Source organism: Jatropha curcas, chromosome 2, assembly GCF_041381405.1.
Source record: "Jatropha curcas cultivar XTBG-Jc1 chromosome 2, XTBG_Jcur_1.0, whole genome shotgun sequence".
Classification (NCBI taxonomy): domain Eukaryota; kingdom Viridiplantae; phylum Streptophyta; class Magnoliopsida; order Malpighiales; family Euphorbiaceae; genus Jatropha; species Jatropha curcas.
The window spans coordinates 30,377,101-30,402,233 of NC_143152.1; the positions used below are offsets into that span (position 1 = coordinate 30,377,101).

At 30.7% G+C, this 25,133-nt stretch overlaps 2 protein-coding genes and 1 long non-coding RNA gene across 3 annotated transcripts; 2 read left to right on the plus strand and 1 right to left on the minus strand.

Moving 5' to 3' along the window:
• The first annotated feature begins 76 nt into the window (after positions 1-76).
• Positions 77-3,197, plus strand: LOC149498590 (uncharacterized). Its single transcript, XR_016319478.1, has 2 exons — positions 77-1,565; positions 2,970-3,197. It is a non-coding gene; the product is annotated as an uncharacterized LOC149498590 (long non-coding RNA).
• A 6,927-nt stretch (positions 3,198-10,124) lies between these two features.
• On the plus strand, positions 10,125-14,253 carry LOC105632648 (glucan endo-1,3-beta-glucosidase 8). Its single transcript, XM_012215087.4, has 2 exons — positions 10,125-11,275; positions 13,015-14,253. The coding sequence occupies exons 1-2, from the start codon at positions 10,947-10,949 to the stop codon at positions 14,120-14,122; spliced, it is 1,437 nt and encodes a 478-aa protein (XP_012070477.1). The 5' UTR covers positions 10,125-10,946; the 3' UTR covers positions 14,123-14,253.
• Positions 14,254-20,682: 6,429 nt separating this feature from the next.
• On the minus strand, positions 20,683-22,371 carry LOC105632647 (GATA transcription factor 7). Its single transcript, XM_012215086.4, has 2 exons — positions 22,012-22,371; positions 20,683-21,590 (listed from the first exon to the last, which is right to left on the minus strand). The coding sequence occupies exons 1-2, from the start codon at positions 22,153-22,155 to the stop codon at positions 20,871-20,873; spliced, it is 864 nt and encodes a 287-aa protein (XP_012070476.1). The 5' UTR covers positions 22,156-22,371; the 3' UTR covers positions 20,683-20,870.
• Between the last annotated feature and the right edge of the window lie 2,762 nt (positions 22,372-25,133).

Genomic DNA, 25,133 nt, shown 5'->3' on the forward strand with positions numbered 1-25,133 from the left:
GACTTTCACCTGAAACTCTCTGACTCTTATTTAGCACATCTCGCGCTCGCGACTTTCAAGTACGCGGTCGCGACTTGTGCTCACAAACTCTCTGACTCTCATTTGGCACATCTCGCGCTCGCGACTGTGAAGTGCGCGCTCGCGTACTTGGCCTTTGGCCTGTAAGCGCTCGCGACCTTCATCGCGCGCTCGCGAATTTAGCCTGAGAACACACTGTCTCTCATTTGGCACTTCTCGCGCTCGCGACTTTCAAGTACGCGCTCGCGACTTGTGCCCGATAACTCACTGTCTCTCATTTTGCATTCTACGCGCTCGCGACTTTGAAGTACGCGCTCGCGACTTGTGTTTTCATGCACTTTTGGATTTCTTTTTCAATGCAATTGTATTTCTTTGCTTCACTTATATGCCTACAATCATTTTAACATCAAATACAACATTAGAACATGTATCAAAACAACATTCAAGCATGCAAATGATGTGAAATCAAATATACATTATGAATTATGAAGTTATGAACTATTAATGTGATGTTGTGTTATATTATTGCTATACCAACATTATGCTCCATTGAGGTTAGGTAGAAACCATGTAGATAAGGCTATGTCGCGACATAGGATAGCAGATCTGCACCTCATACAGTTTGGTACTCCGGCTACAGGCCGTTGAGTGGATATGATTATATGGGCCATAGCAGCCAAACATACAGTATTCATCCAGTTTCATACAGTTTTTCTTATCACTTCGGTTTCACTATAATCTTATGGAGCCATACAGATATCTTGACATAACATTTCATGAATTATACAGTATTATAAACAGTACAAAAGATAATCAAGGCATCATGAAAGTATCATAATGTGTGAGCTTATATGTGCCATATATGTTTACATGGTTGGTTCTTTCTATATATGTATGTGCTTAATTGTTTCTTTATCTGTTGAGATATCCACTGAGCTTTCTTTGCTCAGCGAGTTACCTGTTTAACTCGCAGGTTTTGAGGTTGGACAGTAGAGAGTCAGCTTACAACTGCTGCAGTTCATCTGTAGAAGACTCAGTCTTCAGGGTAGCTACTCATACGGATGTGTATTTTTGTTTATCCTTTTCATGGCATGTACAGGGTGTAACATCCTAGTGCGTTGAGTTGAGTCATTTCATAGAGGAAGGGTGAGTTGGGTTGAACCAAACCCGGTTGGGGTAGCATGAGATGATAAGTGGACTTATTTGCATGAAAAAGTTTAGGCCTTGTGTCTTTGTACACTTGAGGTACCAAGTAGATATGTTACACAGCCAAGTCATTTCTTCTAGAGACTACCCGTTCTTATCAGCTCACTTTCCCATTTTCATATTCTCTTCTTACTTTCCCTCCCGTTTCCTTGCAAGTTTCATGCACGTTAAGCACTAAGTCACCTCTAAGTAAGTAGAATTCCTTGAAGTGTGATGTTATTTTCTATTTAATTTAGTTGTAGTGGAGATGAGTTATGAGAATTCTTGTGTATAGGAGAAGAAAGTTCCAAAGTTGCAGAAAAGAGAAGTTAAAACAGAGCCCCAGCTTTGTGGCAAGACAGGTTTGATATCTCTTGTTATTTCCCATGTTCTTTGCATGAAAAATTGTGTGGAGTGTTGCTCATGAGATGATATGTTGCTTGTTGTTGGGTGGAAGTACTGGAAATGATGTGAAAACAGGGGATGAACATATGAAGCGGAAACAGAGTTTGCTGGAAATGTTACCAGCAACTTCATCTTGATTTTGAACCCATATAATGATGGAATTAGGAATTGTCATAGAAGAGTTATTTGTTCCTTTCTGTGTTAGCTTTACATGGGCTTTTGAATCATTCAATTTGGAGTTAGCTATTGAGAGTTATGGCCAAAAGAACACAGACTGCACAGAATCACGTTGCGCGCTCGCGCATACTGGAAAGCAAGTCGCGCTCGCGATTTCCTATTGCGCGCTCGCGACTTGAGTCAGGTAGCTCTCTGACTCTCAATTGCACAACTCGCGCTCGCGAGGATCACATGCGCGCTCGCGACTTTGGCCAGAAGCTCTCTGACTCTCAGTGTGCGCATCTCCCGCTCGCGAATCACACAAGCGCGCTCGCGACTTCATCTCGCGCTCGCGACTTGTGCTGCGCGGTCGCGACTTGAGCCAGAAAACCCTCTGACTCTCAAATGCATTTCTCGCGCTCGCGAGGTTTGAAGACGCGCTCGCGACTTCTCTCTGGGAAGCATCTCGCGCTCGCGACTTGGAATGTCGCGCTCGCGACTGATGCTTTGACACACTTTTGCCTTTCATTTGCTATGTAATTACATTCCTTTGCTCAACATGCATGCATCCAATCATTTTACAACAAAAATACAACATAAGAACATGGATTAAAACAACATACAAGCATTCATATGATGTGAAATCAAATCAATATGATGAACGATGACGTTGTGAAACCATTTATGTGCTATTGTGTTACATTGTTGACATGCTAATCTTAAGCTCCATTGAGGTTAGGTAGAAACCATGTAGATAAGGCTATGTCGCGACATAGAATAGCAGATCTGCTCCCCATACAGTTTGGAACTCCAGCTACAGGCCGTTGAGTGGATATGATGAAACCGTGCGGTGCAAATCCGGTTAGGGGCACCAAAACGGACAATATTGGCATAGTTGAATCCGGTTCGGGGCCTATAGCATACAGTTTCATCCAGTTTCATACAGTTTATCTTATCACTTCGGTTTCACTATAACCTTATGGAGCCATTCAGATATCTTGACATAACATTTCATGAATTATACAGGATTATAAACAGTACAAAAGTTAATCAAGATATCATGAAAGTATCATAATGTGTGAGCTTATATGTGCCATACATGTTTCCATGGTTCGTTCTATATATGTATGTGTTTAATTGTTTCTTTATTGTTGAGATATCCACTGAGCATTATTTGCTCAGCGAGTTACCTGTTTAACTCGCAGGTTTTGAGACTGGTCCATAGAGAGTCCGCGTACAACTGCTGCAGTTCATCTGTAGAAGACTCGGTCTTCAGGGTAGAAACTCATTTTGTTTTTCTTTTTATGGCATGTACAGGGCACACAGTTGGGCCCATTTCATTTTGTAAACTTGTATCATGTTTTGTAAAGTACATTAGTTTTGGAAACAGTACCAGCATGTTATTATATTCAATATACAGTATGTTTTCAGCATGTCAGACCATACAGTCAACCAGTTTGTAGCATCTCGACTCGGTTCATTCAGGTTTACGGGTGGACCGGGAAGGGGTGTTACACAGGGCACACAGTTGGGCCCATTTCATTTTGACACTAGTATCATGTTTTGTAAATATAAATTACATTATTTTTGTAAACAGTACCAGCATGTTATTATATTCAATATACAGTATGTTTTCAGCATGTCAGGCCATACAGTCAACCAGTTTGTAGCATCTTGACTCGGTTCATTCGGGTTTACGGGTGGACCGGGAAGGGGTGTTACACTTTCTGACTGTTTGGGCAGTTTAATTCTCAAAGCCCATCTTTCTCTCCACAAGCTAATCTGGGACTTGGAGTTCAGGCATCAGGTCTCAATACCGTTACATCGGCAGCCTTACAGCAGCCAAACACCATCCACCAACAGGCTAGTCAACAAGTCATGATGTCTAGTGGTGCAAAAGATGCTGGCACTGCTCAGCTTAACTTGATTGGCACACTATCCTAAAATGCATATTTGTTAATGCCATGAATGATAAATGCAGATGTTAGCCTTTCAAAAGTTGAGCAGCAGCAGCAACCTCAGAATTTACCTGATGATTCAACCCCTGAGTCTGCTCCTTCATCTGGGCTGAGCAAAAATCTTGTGAATGAGGATGAATTCAACTTTCCTTCCCAAGATATCTGCTAATACACATAAGGTATATGTCATGTTGCTTGCAGACTATGAAACTAACTAATATACAACTGTTTATAAATCTAAATAATTTAAGGTTGTTGTAAGCTGATAAAGACCCTAATAAGGAAATTAATTATTTGAACAAGTCTTTGTTGGATTGAATTAGTTATGTTAGTTACACCAAAACTCTAATTACATATTAATGAAAAGCAGTTACTAAAATGGAATGCTGTTACTTTTTTCACAATCTGAAGGCAACGCAGGGAGGGGAATGTGTTAGCCCAAATCCAAATAGTACTGTCAAATACAACAGCTTCTTGCCTTGGCCAATTCTGATTATCTTGATTAAAGTTGTTGAACATGGTAATTAATTATTACATAAACTACCAAATTAATAATGCAGACAATTACAATTAACATTTTTTTTTTGAATGAATATATTAATCGAATGTTTGTTTTCTAAAATAGTTTATCCATATTGAACTTGAAACACCCTGAATTTTTATTTTCGAAACCTTTGAATTTTTATTAAATCAAAAATTTGAATTTTTGACGGTATGGGCCGTAAATAGTGAACAATTTTAATTTGAGTTCAAGTTTTTGCAAATTGGGCCCAAGCCCAAATATAATGTCGAAAATTTTGAATCGAGAACAGTTAAATTTTCGAATAATAAAATGAAAGTCCAGCAATTGATCTATTATGTATATATATATATATATATAAATTAATTTTCCTAAAAATCAAATATGATTCCTAATTATATTTTTATTTTTATTTAGTTAATGGAGGAATGTTATGAAACCTAATTAAAATAATTAAAATAAATTGAACCGGACCCGAAACGCGAATTGATTTTTCGAAAACCACACGAATAATCTGAAAACCAAGTGAAAACTTGCAAACCGAACAAAATCGAGCCGAATCATTGAAATTAGACCAAACCGGTTCGAATCGAACCGGAATGGTCTAGAAGCCCAAGATTTTTTCTTTCTTTTTTTTTTTTTCTTTTTTCTTTTTTTTTCTTTTCCCTTCTCCTTCCTTGCGCGAGCGCCAGCGCGCAACCTCCTCCTCCTCCTCCTTCCCTCCCCGTTTCCGGCCACCAGAGTCGATCGACCTCATCTCCTTGCCGTCACGTCACCACCGTAGCTGCTCAGATCTCCCTTCCCCTCTCTCCTTCGATCCTGGTGAGCGTAGCAGCCGCAGGAGGGCGGCGATTTCGCTCGACCATGAAATGGCCTCTTCAACTCAGTTTTTCCGGCGATCCCAAGCCACGAGCCAGGCGCGGTCGACTTCCTTTCCTCTCCTATTTCTGTTTTATGGCTTCACTCTCGAGTGATTTTGCCGGGATCGGAAAAATCCAAAGAAGCGCGACTGGTCGAAGGTTTAAAGGCGGATTCCAACCAAACGAGGCACATTCAGTTCAAACTGGTCATATAGTCGAGGTCTTGGCATAATTTCGAGCATTTTGGTATGCGAATCGTAAATTTCTGGGCAAAAATCGATTCTCCGGCCACCGTGGATGGCGGCGGTCCTGCGAGACACCAAAGGACAGAATTTTCCTCTCTTCGAGAGGATCGTGGAATTGTCGCCCAAATTTCAATCGGTATGCCCTAAGACTCAATTCTCAATTTTTGTATAAATTCTGAATTAGTTAATTAATGAATTTAATTGAGTAATTAAATAGATTAAATAGAATAATAAGAAATGAGATTATTGGGGTAGCTTAAATATATTTAGAACATTTATAGTCTTTTGTGAATAAATTATATTGGTTAGTGTGCCGTAATTGCGATAGCGAATATGACTAATGAACTCATTAAGGATTTTAGAATAACGTATTTGCAAATTAGTTTAGAACATTGTCAAATAAGATTACATGAACCATAATTATAATTAGGAGGTTTAATATTGAGATAAGAATTCCTAACTCATATTGATGTAAGCTAATCTAGGAGTTTTAATAAATATTGGTAGGAGAGGTTATAATCTAAGGCTTAGACAAGTATATAGTTAGAGGACAATTAATAATATCATTAGAACTTGTTGGAGGTTATTATAATTTGAAAATTTATTTGGTGAACGTCGACAAAGGAGGATGGGACTTAAATTGTTGATTGCCCGACGGATGGGCTGTGTGTATTGATTGGTAAATATATAATAATATTGTGATATTTAAACAGGTAGATAGTCCAATTTTTAGGGGAGGTGCTGCCGAAATTTCGATAGAACTTAGACTAGTTTTAATTAACAATATAATTAATAAGTTTATTTAGATAAATTCTATAATTTGATCCATAATAAATAAAGTACTCTAATTATTTATTTATTATCATTATTATTCATTTAAGTATTCCATTATTTATTTATTTATTTTCATTATTATTGTTTATTATTATTATTATTTATTTTATTGTTGTTGTTTATTGTTAACACTATTTACTTATTTATTTGCATTTGATTTTGGATGCCTAATTGTGCATTGCATTACGATGTTTAATTGATTAATACACTTGCATTTAATTGCAATGTTTGATTAATTGTGTTGTGATAATGCTATGCTTTGTGTGTGTGGAATTGGGATGAAGTGGGTCACCATGGGTTTGTGAGACCGTTACCGTATATGGATCCTGATTCTGATTACTGTTAGCCGGGTAAATGGGAGATCGGCGCCCCCGTGTGCACCTACCGTTACCGTGACTGTTAACCACAGGTTGGCTTCTTTATTGGGCGCACCGGATAATCTAGATTTGATCGCAGCCCGCAGGGTGGCCTCCTGTTGTGAGCGCCTGATGATCTAGATTTGATGGAGACGACCGGGTTGCCTCCTGTTGGTATAAAAAGAAAAAGAGAGAGAGAATGGAAAAATAATGAGAGGGCTGGTCAAGTGAGGATTAGACCGGTCGGCCAGTATGGGGGATCGGCTCCCTGGTGCACATGTGAGAGGATGAGCCATGTGGGAGGACGGCTCATCGGGGGTTCGGTGACTCCACTGACTAATTTCCACGTGATGTGATTATATGAAGATGTTAATGATTGTGAGTGCTGGTGATTTGCCATTTGTGTGACTGGCTGCGTGAGCATATAACTAGTCGGACGACTAGATTAATATGTTTACACATTTGTGTGACTGCGTGTGTGGTGCAAAAATTATTACTCCTTAGAAAACTCACATGTCTTGTTTGATTTTTCAGGAAGTAGGTTTTTCCTTTAATCCGATTTAGGCTATGTTTCTTCGGCGCAGGGCAATAAAGAATTTTTCCTAGTTCCATAATTATTTTGCTATGTAATTATGTGTATAAAAGCTATGTATACTAACAGTTAGTGACTCCGCAGTTGTAGGATTTGTATACTTTTAGCGTTTATTATTATAGATGAGATAATTATGTGAACCCATATTATAAATGTGATGCATTGTTAATTGGGCCCGAACTGTGGAATGTTGTAGTCGATAAATTTGGGCCGAGATTTAATAAAATATTGAGGTTTATCTTTCATAATCATATAGGCTGAGTGTTGAAATTTTATACCGAGATAATAGATTTTAGCATTTCAGGCTTACTACAGGCCTCGGGGGCCTTAAGCTTACCTAGGCCCTAGTGCCGGTCCGGCCCACGGAAACGGGTCGTGACAGAACTAATATATTAATCGAAAGTTTTTTTTTATACAATTAGCATTTTTTTTATTTGTTATGTCATCATTATCCATATTAGTATTTTGAATTTTTTTTCATGAAGAGGACAAGATTTTTAATTTCTTCCTCATTAATTATAATTTAAAAAAAAAAAACAACATGATTTAAAATATTTGTATGATTAGCTTTATTTATTATTATTATTATTTGGATAGAGAAGTCATTATCCTACAACTTCTTTAAATTAATTTCAATAACACACATGTAAATTTAGAATTTTGTTTATTTATCTAATTATTAATTTAATTAAGATCATTCGTTGATTTAAATATATCTTTTAAACCGCTATTTATGAACTATTTTTTTTAGCATAATGTATAATCATATACCTTTTATCTTTTTATTCAATCAAAATTAAGGGATATATAAAGAAAATATTTTAATTAACATCTTAATTGAAATTCCAATTAACAAGGTGATGCACCAATATACTTGTTCACGGACTAATCAAAAGTACAATCATGTGATTAAAACTTAGTTTCTTTCTTGCAATTGCATAGTCTTAAAAGAGGCTTAAAGGATACAAACGACAATTGTTTTTGAAATTAATGAAATTTTTACTTCATATTGGGAAATAAAAAGTAGAATATTTATTAAAGCCTAAATAAAAAATTAAGTGTTGAATTCTTATATATGGAGAAAATTTTCATTAGAAACACTTCTCTTTATGAATGAGTGTGAAAAATGTGAAAGAGAAGGCAAATTAACCTCTATTTAGCTACGCGTTTTGAAGAGTTATGCCGTCTTCCTCGAAAGAGACTTCTCCATTGTCCATATCCTTCACTTCTAATACATTTCTTTCTACTTCTATTTTCTTTCTATTTTTATTACCTTATCACTACATAATTGACCAAAAAAATCCATTATTATTATTATTATTATTATAAAGCAGAACCAGTAATTAGAATTTAAAGAAGAAACATAAAGTTTCACTTTAATTTTCTAATATTAAGATTTTTTTTTTTTAAGTTTTAGAGCCGTCTAGCAATATATGTAATAATACCCGCTCGCTCCTGATATTTAGAGTTTGAAATATTTTTTTATCAACTTACTTATAACAAAATTAAATTTTAGTATTGATATCATATATTTTTATTTTTTTTATCCGTGAAATCTTTCTTTTACTATTGAAATTCAAAAAAAATTTAACATAATCAAACATCTAAACTCAGATCAAAGTCTCGTCAATACACTTAATCTAGATCGAAAATATTAAGTGAAAAATTTCGATAAAAAAAAAAAATTCATATAAAGAGACGCTTCTCGAGATAAGAAGCGAAAAACACAAGCTTCTTTATTTCTTAATATTCATAGAGTCTTTTGTAGTGAATATATTATTATATGTGCGTTTTAGCAAAAGAACGGAAAGCTAAAATAGTGACTTTTCCAATCCCAAAAAGCACCACATGTCGTCTAATCCAATGGATATTAGTTGATGTCGGTGACCGACCACCTCAACCTCACAGACAATTACCCCATAAATAAAATAATAATAATAATATTCAGAAATAAATGTTTAAATGACTATAATACCCTTAGTTTTTGAACGTGGCCGATTTGCTTATTATTATTGCTTAAAGCGACCAACGTGGATGTGGGCTGTCACTCTGTCATGGGTAAAAGTGGGAACCACGTCATTACCACTTAAGCATTATTTGACTCTTTTTTTTTTTTATTTGAGAAAATCGAATTTATTAAAGCTTAAACAGTGATTATCCTCGTTAATTTAACTATTGGAATCATCAGGTTTAAGAAAATGTTATTTATCGTGTCTCACGTGCATCCCTTTTTATATTTTCCCTCGTGACTTTCACGTGAATATTGGTTTTTTTCTGGTCTAGCAATCTCTCTTATTTATTAATTTAAAACTTTTTTTACGCATTCTTTTTTCAAAAAATAAACAAATAAAAATATAGCACATTACCCTATTATTTATATTTACTAATATTAAAAAAATTAAATGAGAATAGAAAGATACTTGATTCATTATTCATTATCCAATTAAAGTAAAGTATTGAAAGAGTTGAGAATTAACAAAAGAGGGGATGAAAGAGGCATAAAGAATAACATTAGTATCTTTTCTATTTATAAAAATATATATATATACAATCCTCGAGAGGTATGTCAAATGGAATGACAGGTCTATTATTCTTTAATAAGAAATTTTAAATTTGAGCCCTGGATTCCTTTAAACACTTGGGATATCGCTTGTGCATCTATTTTTGCAAATGATTAAAATGATAAGTAAATTCAATCCTTTTTTGTAGGATGAGAATATCAATTCAATTTTTGAAAGAGATTATAGATGTATCCGTAGTTCAAAAAGGATTACACTTTTTAAATATACGCAGAAAAAAAAAAAAAAGCTATATATATATATATATATCTCTTAGAACTCTAATAATTCTTTTACTAAATAGAAAAAGAAAACAGAGTCTCCATGTTTCTGTATATAGCGTTACTTTCCAAATCAAAGAAAGGAACATTTTTCAAAGCCTTGGTATTTACTCATACCTCTCCTTTGATGGTATCATTTATCAAATATTCAAAACCATTTTAAATCTAGACCCATTTGAGGTATTTCTCAAATTCTAGCCGTTAAGAGTTCTCTGAAATATCTGATCGAGACAAAAACCCATCACTGAAAATCGGTTGCTTTTCTCATTTTCCACTAATCTCCGTAGTGTGTTTGTCCTTTCTCATTTGGCTTTCCCTCTCTCTTTCCCTGCTGCTGTTTTTACCTTTTTCGTCCTTTTAAAACAGAAAACTCAAAATAACAAATTTCCTTCTTTCTTTACTTGTCTCTGTTTTTTGTATTTGTTTTCAATAAGAGCCTATTTGAATCTCTTTCAATAAAAAACCACAAATAATATATGGTTTCAGTCTTCTTTTGTGGGCTTCCATTCTGTATTTCTCTGTTTTTTACTTCAAAGTCTGTACATAAATCTGCATCTGCTATTTTTTCAAAGTCATAGTGCTAATCGATTTTTCAAATTTAATTCAAAACCCATTTTCTAACATCGATTGATTGAATTGGATCGGCTATTTCTTCATTTTAGTGTTTTGATTCATATTTGTCTCAAATTTCTCTCTCCTCTGTTTTATATATAATTTTCCCTTTTCGGTATTAAAATTCTTTTGCTTTATCTCTCTCACACGCACACATACACATCACGATCTCAATACTTTAGATTCTGCGGCATTAAATCGCTAATTTTTCGCGTACCCAGCTAACAAAGGCCGTTGCTTTCCCTCTTCATCTCATAAAAACCCGTCGGTGATATTTTCGGCAATAGATGAACCATAGATAAACCAATTTCACTACTTTTACATTCACTTTTCCGTCAAAATTTATTATATTTCGCCTCCACTAAAATGGTTAGTTCTTGGTTTCTAAGATGGCTTTTGCTTTTAGGCCTTTTGGATACTTGTGTTTATGGTTTAGGAGTTAATTGGGGGACACAGGCTACCCACAAATTACCACCAAAGACTGTAGTACAGATGTTGAAGGACAATGGGATAAAAAAAGTGAAGCTTTTTGATACAGAAGCAAGCACAATGCGCGCTCTTGCTGGGACTGGCATTGAAGTCATGGTGGCTATACCCAATGATCAGTTACTTGCCATGAATGATTATAAACGTGCTAAGGATTTTGTCAAGAGCAATATCTCTATTTACAACTTCAATGGAGGAGTTAACATCAAGTAAGATTAAAGCATCATTCTTTTTTTTTTTTTTTTTTTTTTTGTGTGTAAATTATTGTGTTTTTTTATATTGAATTGTCTGTTTGGGTTAAACTGACACCGATCAAATTAATTTATTTTTTTTATCAATTCTTGTTGGTTTATTATATGCTATCTAGGCCTTTTGTTTGTTGTAAATTGTAACAAAATTGCCTAAGATGCTGTCATCATGTGGTAGACCGATAGTTCTAAACATTTGAAAATTTAGTAAGTTTTTAGTGAATTTTCCAATTTGTTATGATGGAGGAGCTGAATTATGATTACGTTTGGGTGGTTTTGCTAAACCTTGAGTGTCTTTTTCTTTCTGTACCTGAAGTTTCCTAACCTGTTCGATGTATTGCGAAAGTTGTTGAGAAATTGATGTTCTGGAGGGGTTTGATTAGAAACTTAATTCTATATTTTCCCCAACTACGTGGTTTCCATAAATTTAAAATGATGGGTTCATCTAGTTTTTGATTGATAATACTGGAAATGGATTATATTTAGTTTGGAAATCAAATAAATTCTGTTTATTTTATAAGTTATCCACTTATTGTCTTTTCTTTATTTCATTTGCTGAAAAACTTTATTGTATCATGTCAGTTCTTTATTTCATTTCTTGCTGAATCTGTTATAAGATGACAATTGGGATTTGTTAAATGGAAAGATATTTGATTCTTGCAACTTGATCTGTATTAATGCAATGCATGTGAGCTTTATTATCCAACCTTCAGTTCATTTAATGTTAATCTTTCTCTAATCTATACCTTGATTTTGTATCTGTACTATATTCTCATAGCACATGATGTAACGTCCTCGGAAAAGAGAAAAGGGGCTATAGAATCTTACAAAGGACGTTAACTTTACTTTTGTAGAATTTTTATGTCCCTTTTCGTAGAGAGTCAGCTATCAGTCACAGTAATAGATTCTTTTCCTTGGTATATTTTTTTATCTGAGGCAACTTAATATTACAAAGTAGACAAGAATAGGCAAGAACAGGAAATTAAGATATAAGTATAACATGATGTCAATGGTGAATTTCTGTTCTAAATTTTGAGAAAGAGAATTACCTATTCTTTTTTTACTTTGTTGCATGGTTTCAGCTGTTTGACATTTAGATCTGTAATTGATGTCCTGTGGAATCAATTAAGAATGAGTGCTTGAGTTTCCTAACTTTGCTTTTTATTCTTTCATTTCGATCTTTCTAATATTGTTATACAACTTTTTTAAGCATATTCAAAAGGTTTTTTTGCAGTCTTATTGAGGATTGGAAAAGTAGTAGAGTGGAGTTTTTTGATACAATCTTGTCCGACTTCTATTATGAAATCTATCATCACAACCCTGAAATCAAATACATTTTCCTTTAAATCTGTCTATGATGAACAATGTTCATCTTTTACAATTAAAGCTGTTCATTTTAAAAAAAAAAAATTTAGTAGAGTTTGGAAGTAAGTAATGAATATATACTGATTATATCGGCTAAGTAATGGATATGCTAAGATTCTTAAATTTGCAATCAGTTGTTTCATGTTTAAGCAAGTTGATGGAAGGAATCTCTTTCTTTTCTTTTCTTTTTTTTTTTTTTTTAAAGAAAAAAACATTGAATGTTTGTAAATTATGTTTAAGTGATTGTCATTTATTTCCAACTTTGGCATTGTAGAGAATAAAACCTCACAATTAAAACTCCACGATTCTATTATACACTTACTTTGTCTGCGCAGGTATGTTGCAGTTGGCAATGAGCCTTTCCTCACATCCTACAATGGTTCATTCATAAACACCACCTTCCCAGCACTTCAGAACATTCAAAATGCTCTCAATGAAGCTGGGGTTGGAGACTCCATTAAGGCTACTGTGCCATTGAATGCTGATGTCTACAACTCGCCCACTGGCCAGAGTTATCCCTCTGCAGGAAGATTCCGTAGTGATATCAATGACCTGATGACCCAAATTGTTCAGTTTCTGAATAAGAACAATGCACCTTTCACAGTTAACATCTATCCTTTTCTGAGTCTATATGGAAATGATAACTTCCCTATTGACTATGCTTTCTTTGATGGAGTATCTCAGACAGTTGTTGATGTTGGTTCTGGTATTCAGTACACCAATGTTTTTGATGCCAACTTCGACACGTTAGTCTCAGCTCTCAAAGCAGTGGGGTTTGGAGATATGACCGTTATAGTAGGTGAGGTAGGCTGGCCAACAGATGGAGACAAGAGTGCTACAGTGGATTATGCATACAGATTTTATAATGGTCTGTTGCCGCGACTTGCGAGCAACAGAGGCACCCCACTTCGCCCTGGATTCATAGAAGTTTACTTGTTCGGTCTTCTTGATGAGGATGCCAAGAGCATAGCTCCAGGAAACTTTGAGCGCCATTGGGGAATCTTCAAGTATGATGGCCAGCCTAAATTTGCATTAGACCTTTCCGGTCAGGGTCAAAACAAGTTACTCATCGGAGCGCAAAACGTTCAATACCTACCATCGAAATGGTGTACGTTCAATCCAAATGCTCAAGACCTTAGCAAACTTGCAGATAATATAGATTATGCTTGCACATTTTCAGATTGCACAGCGCTGGGATATGGCTCTTCTTGTAATGGTTTGGATGCTAATGGAAATGCTTCCTATGCATTCAATATGTATTTCCAGGTACAGAACCAGGATCCAATGGCCTGCGATTTTCAAGGTTTGGCCACGGTTACTAACGTGAATATTTCACAAGGGAAGTGTAATTTTATCATTCAGATTGCTTCTTCCTCCTCTCCTGTTCACCCCTCACTGGTGGGTTTTGCATTTGTAACAGTATTAACATTTTTGTTGCTATAGGTTTAATTTTTTGTAGATACTTTGGATGTACTATTTAAATACATTGTATTTGTTTTTATTACTTTCTTGCTCTGTGAATTTGGGTTACTCTTAATTGATTCTTTGAATAAAATTTCGGAGAATTTTATTTATTTCCTAGCTTTGTTGTCAAAAATTTATTTCAGATTTTATTTTTATGTTATCAAATTATCTTTCTAGAATCAATTGCTAACTACGATTAAGGCCCTCTTTGGTATGATCAATTATATTTTTTAGTTGCTAATTATTTAAGTTTCAAAATGTTTTTAGTGACCGATTACAAATTTTAAGATTTGTGATCAATTTGTGCCCAATCCATATGTGTGAAGCAATTATTTCTATTTAACTAATAAATTGAAAAAAAAAATGCTTCATTGTTCAAATACTTTTGTTCTATTAAAACTAAAATTTCAACTAAAAATATTGTTGCATTCCAAAAAAAAAAAAAAAAACTAAAAATATTGTTAATTATTGATATAAAAATAAAATTGTGAAAGATAATACACATAATACAGAAAGATAATTATTTTATGACGTATGATGCATGTTGACTATATGCATAATTATATGCTGATTTTTTATACTTGTTTAGTTTTTCTATTTATATAATTAAAATATAAATTCTTATTTAGATTACAATAAATAGAGTGATTTTTATTTATATAGTAATTTTTTTTATTATATGTCTTGAATTGTAATATCTCATTAAAAAAATTGATATATTTGTTTCTCACTTTAAAATAGCAATTTAAATAAGAAATATGTCATTTATATTCTCTTCAATATATTGATTCATATAATTTTTTATTATATACTAGTTTCTTTTATTTTTTTTATTAAACTACCAAATTGATTTATAAAAATCATCATATAATTTTATTTTACGTCTTATAATTAACTTACATGTTCTGTTAATAATTTTCGCTATAATCTGTTTTAGTAAATAAAAATATTTTAACAATAGAATGAGAAACTAATATAATAAATCAAATTAAATATTTATAAATAATATTATTTTTATTTTTATTTTTTTATCCAATCAAAATCATGAAATCATTTCAAAAATTTAATAATAAAATTATATTCCTTAATAGAAAGAATAAGATTTGAATTAAATAATATACCAATATAATTAATCAAATTTGAGATGTTTAAAAATAATAATTTTTTATCTTAATTTTTGGCCAATCAAATTAGAGTGCAATTTGTAATTAAAGAAATTTAACCATATCCTTTTAAATTAAAATATTAATTATTTAGATATATTTATTTAAAAAAAATTCAAAAAATAAAAATTTTCAAACGTCTCATACTTACACATATTCATTTAAAATAATAATGTTGAAGATAAATTACAATAATATTAAATAAAAATAATAATAATAATTAATAATAATAATTAGATTATGGCAACAAAGGTGAAAAAATGTTATACAATAATAAGATTAATAAATATTTAATTAATATAATAGTTTCTCTAAAATTTGATATTTTTTTAATTTCCTCTTGAATTTATGTGAAATTTATGTATATATAGTATTGGATATAATTTATAAAAATTACCTCTTAAATAAATACATATAAATAATTAAGTATTCAAAATTTTAAGCTTTATCTTTTTTAAAATTTACTTTTAATAAATATATGTGATAATTATATATTTGAAAATTTTATATTTTATTTTTAAAAGTTATTATTTATTTAATTTTATTTTGATTATAATTTAAAGTAATTTATTTAGGAGGTAGATAAAAATAGAAAAAAAAGTTTTTTTATTAATATTCTTTTTTATATTTGTATGATTTGATTGGATATATTTTTTTTAAATAGAATAAATTTTTAAATATAAATTTTTGAAATTATATTACATAATTTAAGTTTTTGGAGTTCTTTCCATGGAAAAAAAATGATAAAGTGGTGTATATGAGAATATTTAATTAATTTTTTCTTTTATTTTCTTTTTATTATAGACGATTATCTAAGATAAAAAATAGTTACCTAATATTTTTCTTTTCTTATCATAGAAAAGAATATGTGATATTTTCTTTTATAATACTCTTAGAAATAATTGCCTATGGAAATAAAGGCAAAAAAAAAAAAATACAATAATAAGAATAATAAATATTTAATTGATCGAATAGTTTATGTGAAATTTAATATTTCTTTTAATCTTCTCTTGAAGATATTTGTGTAAGATATTTGTGTGAAATATAAATACACACTTATATATAGTATAGGTAGATTGTTATTATTATTATTATTATTATTTTGTGTACAAAAATGGGCCATTTCAAAAGTTCAGACTTAAGCCCATTAAATATATAATTGAGTGATGGTTCCAATATTCGATCCAGCCTAAGAGTACCCAATTGAACAAATTGGTAAAATAAAAGTAATTGGCAAAATTTTAGGTATTACTTTTCATTATTTTAAAAACAGTGAATTTGAAAATTTACATAATTTTTATCTTTAACATAATTTGGCTTAGTTTCTATACTAAAGTATAATAACTATTTTTATTAATTATGTTTTCACAAATTAAAATTGAAAAAGGATGCGTAATTATAATATATTTTTTTTTTTTTTAAATGACAAGGTGACCTTTTTAGCTTATGTGTAAAGAACCAAAACAGATTTCAAGAATCTAGGATTAAAAAACATTTGAAAGGAGTTAATTAATGGGTGCTAACTAGGATGATGTCCAACCACCCATGACCCCCCACCAACCAAGGATACGAGGACTCATGCCAATTGCCCCAATAGCAAATCATTTGATTTCTTACTTTCTTTTTCCAAGGATATACATGAATATGTTAATAAATTAGGAGGCAAGTCGTTTCAATTTTAATAAAAATGAGAATATAAATTTAATTTTTAAAAAGTAAATAAAATTATAAATCTTTACGCTTCACGGCGGTGGATAAAAAATTACACATCTTAATTTTACTGAAAAAATAAATATGTTATGTTAATAAATTAAGAGTTAGAGTGGCTGAAAGAAAGTACATGATCATGAGATTCACTGCATGATCATTGATCAGGCCACTAGATTGATGGCAAACCATGTGATGTTTTAATGGAGACTTTTCTTTCTGGGACCCTAATTCAATAGGCAGACAAAAAATGAAAAAACATTAGGAGTAGCCCATTTCCTAATGTTCAAAATTATTTGATAGACCCTCTTCCCCTTATCAATTTATGCACCATCTAACACCTACCAACACTACAAACCCACTTGTGCCTTTCCCTTGTAGATGTGATATATCCCATACTAATAACCTACATCTTATTTAATTTAATCTTTTTAATTTTTTTAGTACATAAAGAATTTTAAATTTTAGCCTATTTTTAATTTTTAATTTTCTATATTTCAAATAAACATTTAATTGCAATTTATATTTTAAATTTGGTTCCTATATTTCTAACCAATTAATTTTAATATATATATTTCTATCCCTTTTTCAATTGGATTCGCTTAATGGGTTTGTAACTGAATTTGAATATTCTTTTTGATACATAGGAAGAGAAAAGAAAAACTAAGAGGTACACCAATGAAAATAAGTTATAAAATTTAAATATTGTTGTAACGAATGCTCACAATGCAGATTTTATAATATTTTTTATATATAATATCTTATGAAAAAAAATCTAATGATTAAATTACTTATTTAATAACTCTCTTTTATTTAATAATTTGATGTTTACCATCAACAAGTCACCTTTTAAATTAACAACTTTTGTAATGATAGAAACTATCTTTGACTAAAATACACACTTTAGTTCAAATTCAAATTTCAATTAGTGAGCACTAAACAATGTTGAATGACATCATAATCCACAATGATTTAGAATATACTATTTCAATCTTTATCGTCATGTTATATATGTATTTACTATTAAATTATGTTTTAGTGTGCGATGAGTAAAAGCTTTAGATATCCAAGATCGCATAATTAGGTCAACAAATATAGTCGATCTAAACAAATATACTCTTTTATTTTTAATTTCAAAACTTGTAAATTAACTGATTTTTGCATGCATGCAAAAGATTGTACTTAACAAATATAATCTTTTATTTTTAATGGCAGAACTTGTAAATTATCCCATTTTTGCAAAAAATTGTAATTAGTAACCAGTTATAGCCTATTTTGTTTTCATAGTTTGATAAAATAGGTATATTAAGAATTAATTAACAAAAGTTATTTTGTCATTTTTTACCTTTAACTTATTAAGATATTAATAAAATTCATTCAATTAAATAAAGAATCATAAATGTTATTATGGAAAGATAATTGCTCACATATCTAAATTTCGAAACCTTGCAAATATTTTGGAACATCTAAAAAAAATAATAATTAGCAAACAAAATGAAATAGAGGGAGTATTATGTTTTCAATATTTTAGCTAGCATTAATTAACATGATTAATAAATTAAATGTTTTTATTACTATGAAATGGTAAGAATAATACATTGATTAACTTTGATTTACTGTATTATAAAACAATCATTAGATTGGAGAACTTAGCTTAACAAAGAATTCTTGACTTTAAGCATGAATTTTTTTTTTTTTTTTAAATTATCTTCAAACTGAGGACTGTAAGTAAGTGTGTGGGATAACATGTAACAACAAACAACTACCAACCCAAAATTTAGACGAAATGTTTACTTTTCTTTCCCTTTTCTTGAAATAAAGATTTGGGAAAATGAGCATATAGAAGAAAGGAATTGCCTGTATCTTTATCCCAAGTGTCTTGGAAGTCTATATTTTGATAAACAATACCATATTATGTTTTATTCCCCAACCTCTCCCTATATATATATATATATATATATTGAGAGACCGGCCGAAATAATATAATAAGTACATATGAGGATAGTCTTCCTTTGACTTGGCAAATTTCGAATTGAAATAATTAGAACTCGAGACTTTTCATTTTTCACGTAACATATAATACTTTATTGATATTTATAAGAAATAACAAGTGCAAAACTAATGGATAAAGAAGTGCAATGTTCGAATGAGAAACGTTCATCTATTACCCCGTTTATAGATGAAATGTAGAACAAGCAAATCCAATAAAATCATAAGATAAGCAAAATTACCTTTTTTTTATTTTTTTTTTATTTTTGGAAAATGAACACATGCAAGCAAGAAGGGAAGGACCAACTATAAAGAAGAGTCAACATGGGAAAAGGTCGCCAACAACTAGTAGTACAAAATGTACACGAGCTGTCCGAATTCTAGATATAGGAAGTTTAATTTAATGCCACTAATTAATTGTCATTATAAGATTTAAGCACCTACTCAAAGGCGTTTCCTAGCAGGAAATGTAGGTTTGAAAGTATAATTTAAGGTGTATTATAAGTTTTCAAAAGATTTAATTTAATCTCTTTTTTTTTTTCAAATAATAATCTAAGTTCGACCTTTAATTTCTTATATTATTATTCTATAAATGGTTGAATTATTGATGATTTTAAAATTTATGTTTCTAATCTCATTTGAAGAAAATAGTATTTGGACAAAGAGAAACAGAAAGAAAGGTAAGAAAGAGATAGCGAAATGAGAACGCAAATTAAACTTATTTATATATTTATGGGCTTATCTATAAATTAAATTAATGAAAATAAAAATTTTTAAATATTTACTTACAGCCACACTATTTACAATTACAAAGGCAAAATGATAAAAATAAAATAAAATTATTAAAAACTTAGGCAGCTAGGGTTCATTTGACTAAAAATGGAGGGAAAATTTGAAGGGAGCTGTGCATGAACAGAGGTAAAAGAGTCTTGAAAGAACAAGTGAAGGACAAGAATCTCTTCTAAACTGTTTCTTATTTTCTTGAGAATCAACTTTTTTTTTTTTTTTTTTTTTTTTTTAATTTTAAAAGTAACATTGAAAAAGTCACGTGAATGCTCAAGTAAAGTCCATCCATCTTATCTCCTATGAGCAAGTGCCAAAATTTTTTTATTCAAAATATAAAAAAAATTCAAGAATAAAGAAAAAAAATAATATTTCTTTATAATTTTATTTTACCTATAAATTGAATTTAGTCAAAAGAAATGTTCTATTCTGCATGGATTACTCAGTGGAACATTTTCTTTTTGTTTGTTGAGATTTGCTGTCCTCCATAATGGCATAATCCATGCTGTAAATTTATAAAATCAATTTTTTTCTACTATCCAAATACTATAAAAGTATAAATCATAAGAATATCCACATGAAGAGATATAGTTTTTATTAGATTCATAAACTGCCAGGAAAAAGTTTTCTTGTTCTTGGAAATTCATCAACAAGAAGTTTCTAAGAGAGAGACATAATGGTTGTACCAACCAGAATTAAATGTTGGTTTTAGCCAAAGGTTAAAATAATTTAATTCTGTATGACAGGGAAATAAATAATTTTCTCCATATTTGCTTTCTTTACCTGGATTTTAGTTTCACGCAAGAAAATACTCTTCTGCAGGGTCGATATCAAGAAATGGACCTTTTAATCATCCATAAGATAAAAGGAAAAAAAAGGAAATTTCATGTGAAAAAATGCAGGAAAATCCAATAACATTATATAAAGCTAAATTAATTAAGCTTAAGCCCTCAACAAATAAATAAGGAAGACTAGAATTTCTATCGGAAGAGTAGAAACTAAACTAAACTAAAAACTCTGTTCCTTTTTTTTAAAACAATATACATTAATGGAGATTGTAGGAAAATTAATTTCAGCACTGATCACTAAGAATTGAAGACAGTAGTAGTAGAACTAGTAGCCATTCTCATTTCCATAACTTTCTTGTGAGAATTGGAGTGCAGATAGCTCACAAAAGTAGGACTCTTGGCTGGTCTATACTCTGGCAATAACCTGCCTGATTTGTACCTGACTCCACATGCATTGCACAGTGTTTTTGGACCCAATGGTCCAGCCCTCCATTGTGGGGTCCTCTGAGCTAGGCAATGGGAGCACCTTCTTGGCTGCTGCTGCTGCCCATTGCTATTTTCCAAAATCCTCAAACTCTCCTTAGCAACAACCTTTTCTTGTTCCAGGTTCTCATCCAGTTCACTATCTCTTGCTTTGGTGGTGGTTGTAGTGGTGGTGGTGGTGTCCTTTTTAGGCATAATGAGTTCACTATCAGCTAACCAATAGGCTTGTTGGAGTAGAGGAGGGTCTGAGCTTGGAAAATTTAAAGTTAATTGGTTACAATAAGACCAACTAGATAATGGGTTTCTAGTTTTGACACCAGTTACTCTTTTTCTTTTGCTTCTTGCCTTCCCTGGGATTACAAATTTCTCCAAAGAATTGTTATTAGATTGTGGATTATGTTGAGGCTTTTCTTGTTTCTTTACTGAGACCTCTGCTGGTGGTGTTGTATTTGTTGGTGGTGGAAGGCAATTTCCTTTGCTGGATAAGCAGTCTTCTACAAATACTGATAGCCATTCTAAGCTAACATCCACTTCCTGCAAACAATAATCCATCAAATAGGGAAAAAAAGGAAGAAAAATTAGCAAAAACCATGAAAGAAACTGATATGAAAATAATTTTAAACTAAATAACATGTCAAAAAAAGAGCAAAGGTTGCATCTTTTTAATTTTTTTGGGTACCAGAAGTAGTAAAGATGCTTGTGGAAAAAATCTAGCACAAAAAAAAAAAAAAAAAAAAAAAAAAAAAAAAAAAAGGGAAAGGAGAGAAAGCATAAACAAGCAAGAAAAATAACTAAAATAAATAGTCAAGGCTGAAGTCCTCTTCTTTAACTTGTTATGCATAATATGACTAGAAACAAAAGAAAAGGAAATTTCTTGCATCCAAAACAGCAATTCTTCTGTAAAGAATAACAAGTACAAAGAAAAAAATTGAGAAGAAGAGAAATTAGCACATACAGTATTTTGAGCAGAGAAAAGGTCATCAAGAGGGCTAATGGGTGTTATAGAACAGCCGAGCTTAGAACTAGAAGAAGGGGTTGGAAGGACTTGCTCCGGTTGGTGATAGTCACCGGAAAACATCACATTCCGGTAAAAATCCATGACTTTTATGGAAACAGAAGAAAACCCACGAGCCAGTAAAGGAAATTATGAGAGAAAAATAAAAGAAAAGAAGGAAAGGGAAAGAAACCAAAAGAAAATGTGGAGGGATACTAAGCTGTCTGAGTGAAGCCTTATGGCCGGGTTTTGTGTCGGCAGATAAAGCTAAAGAAACAATCAAAGTTAATCACCAAAACGAAAAGCTCGCATCCCTATCTTACATTTCTCTCTATTTCCTTCTTTCTTATATTGCCCTCTCTGTTTACCGTACCCTTACTTTTATATATTTCTTTAATTTACTTCTTGTTTTGCTCAATGAAATTATGATTTATTATTTCCAAATAAACTATCCATTAAAAAAGAAGACTACCATAGGAATTTTATATATATATATATATATATATAATTAATTTTTTTAAAATAAATTTTAATTTAATTGTGATAATATAGATTAGTTTTGAGATTAAAAATATAATTAATTTTTCTGCTAAATACAATCTGTACTAATTAATTTGATTAATTATATAAAATTTTCTATTAAAATATTAAAGGCAAAAGATTCATATAACTAACTTTAATTATTTTAAATCCGAGACTTAATTATTATTTGTTTGTTTGGCATATAAAAACAAAAGAAATAATTACAAACACAATTTAAAATTTATTTAAAATATAAATATATGAAAAACAAAAGATGTAAATTGAAGATGTCCAAGCCGTAGGTTTTTTTTGTTTTTTTAGTGCAGCCGCTGTGATGATGTTAAGTATAGAGTGGGGACACAGACTGTAAATTTTTTTAAAAAAATTTATCCATATTCAGTGTATAAAACTGACCTATTAACATATAGACTGAATTAATCATAAAAAAAAATTTCATTAAAGCGAAATATTTCTAATTATATAAATAAAATAAAAAAATAATATTTTTTTTAAAAAATTTTTTAATTAATTTGATGTATGGGACCATCTATATGTCGGGGGATGTAGACAAAAATTTTCTTTCTTTATTATTATTATTATTATTATTATTGTTGAATTAATTATTGAATCTGGCAATAAAATAATAATTTTTCCTTCTTTTATGTATGTTTTAATTTTCTTAACTAATCCTGTTAAGCAATAGCCATAAAAAACATACCAACATCAGATATGGAATATAAATACTCAGTGGGACATCTGTTAGATGAGCATTTATTTCCAATTCAAACGAAATACTACTTCTTAAAAAACAAAAATAAGTAATATGGTTTTCTTATTAATTAGAAGACAAATTAATCTATTATATTAATTTATTAATTTAGTTTTTAAATTTTTGATTGGAGTAAATTAAATTCTTTTGCATCTTAAATTTTGAATCTTCATATTACAAGCAGAGTTTGAAGCGAAAATCAATCTTTTTGGTGCATAAATTTGATTATAATTTCGAAGAGTGTTTAGAGCTTTTGAAATTTTGTGCACCTACCGTGACACTTTAATTTCACATTTCAGTGCTAAAATAAAATGTGATTTCAATAATAACTATGTCTATCATCAAAATAAAATGTAGAAATGTAAAGTTATGATTGATATCTGCAAAGTTCAGAAACTAATAAAAAAAAAAACTAAAATTCAAAACCAAATTTATGTATTAGCCAAATGCAATCACCTGTTGATAAATTGATGATACTAGATTTTAAAATTAAATATCAATCATCTATATATAATATAATTAAAAAAAGAAAAAAAAAAAACCAAGACTAAGGTTGAGCATTCAGTCAATTTGTGTAACACTTTTAATTGAAATAAATTAAATAAAAATTTTTTGACTTAACCGAACTAATTTTTTAATCGAACCATTTTACCTGAATTAATTTTGATCATTAATTGAACTGAAGTTAAAACAAGGTGAAAACTTAATTAACCGATCGAATTTAACCGAAATTTATGATTCACCGACTTTAACCGAAATAAAAAATAACCGAACTTATTAATCACTACTAAATCAAAATAAAAATTAATATTTTTAATTTTATTATCTACTTAATCAAAACGACGTGATTTTGAGAATTAGTTAATTTGATTAAATTGATTAAATTAAATTTTAATCGAATATTTAATTAATAATTAAAAATTTAATTTTCTTTAATCGAATTTTTAATAAATATTTATTCACCAAATTGAATGCTTATCCCCCGCCCATTTGACCATTAGACCGCTTATGAAACTGGCAATGACGTATAACACCAGAAAGCAGAAGCAAGTACGGATACATAGAGAGGGAGAGCATCAATCATGACCGTATATTAAATGGAACCCACATCGGTCGAGTTTTTCAATGGCTAGGAACTTGTCCCCATCAATTACTTAGAAGTGTAATTAAGTTCAACGAACAGCGACCCAACTTTATGGCTATGGAGCCATCATCAGACTTCTTACCCTTCTTTTATGGCAACCATTATGGCTAAATCACTACTTTAGTTCATATGGCAACCATCAATTTCTTTTTTCTTTTTTATCATTCAACTAAATAATCTTTTCTTTAAGATTTTATTAATTTTTTATTAATCATTCAACTAAAAAAAATCAAACGGAATACTTCTCTTTTCGATCCTGTCCTCCTAAAAGACAAAAAAAAATTGTTGTCAACTTTTTATCTAATAATTTAATCTAAACATATAAATAACTTGTTAATTTTAATATGTTTTTATTTCTGAATTATTTAGAATAAAAGAAAAAGTACAATGTGATATGCAAAAAAAAAAAAAAATGATAATAATATTTTTTTAGAGAAATGATCATATTAATAATAATAATTAACGAAAACAAAATTGCTATTTTTTAATTATAATTTAAGAGAAAAGTTAGCAGAAGTGCTATTTAGTTTTTAGTTAAAAAGTAACATAATTAATTTCTGAAAATAAAAATTATAATTTATGAGTTTCATCAAGTTATGGGGAGTAAATTCCCTTAAAAATTTATTTATACTAAAAGACTTTGCTTTC

What these genes read in the sequence shown, in the direction of transcription:
- LOC105632648 (XM_012215087.4), top strand. Translation starts at nt 10,947, where the DNA reads ATGGTTAGTTCTTGGTTTCTAAGATGGCTTTTGCTTTTAGGCCTTTTG. An exon ending in AATGGAGGAGTTAACATCAA is followed by an intron (nt 11,276 to 13,014) that starts GTAAGATTAAAG and finishes TTGTCTGCGCAG; the next exon opens with GTATGTTGCAGTTGGCAATG.
- LOC105632647 (XM_012215086.4), bottom strand. Translation starts at nt 22,155, where the DNA reads ATGGATTTTTACCGGAATGTGATGTTTTCCGGTGACTATCACCAACCG. An exon ending in TTTTCTCTGCTCAAAATACT is followed by an intron (nt 21,591 to 22,011) that starts GTATGTGCTAAT and finishes TATTGTTTGCAG; the next exon opens with GAAGTGGATGTTAGCTTAGA.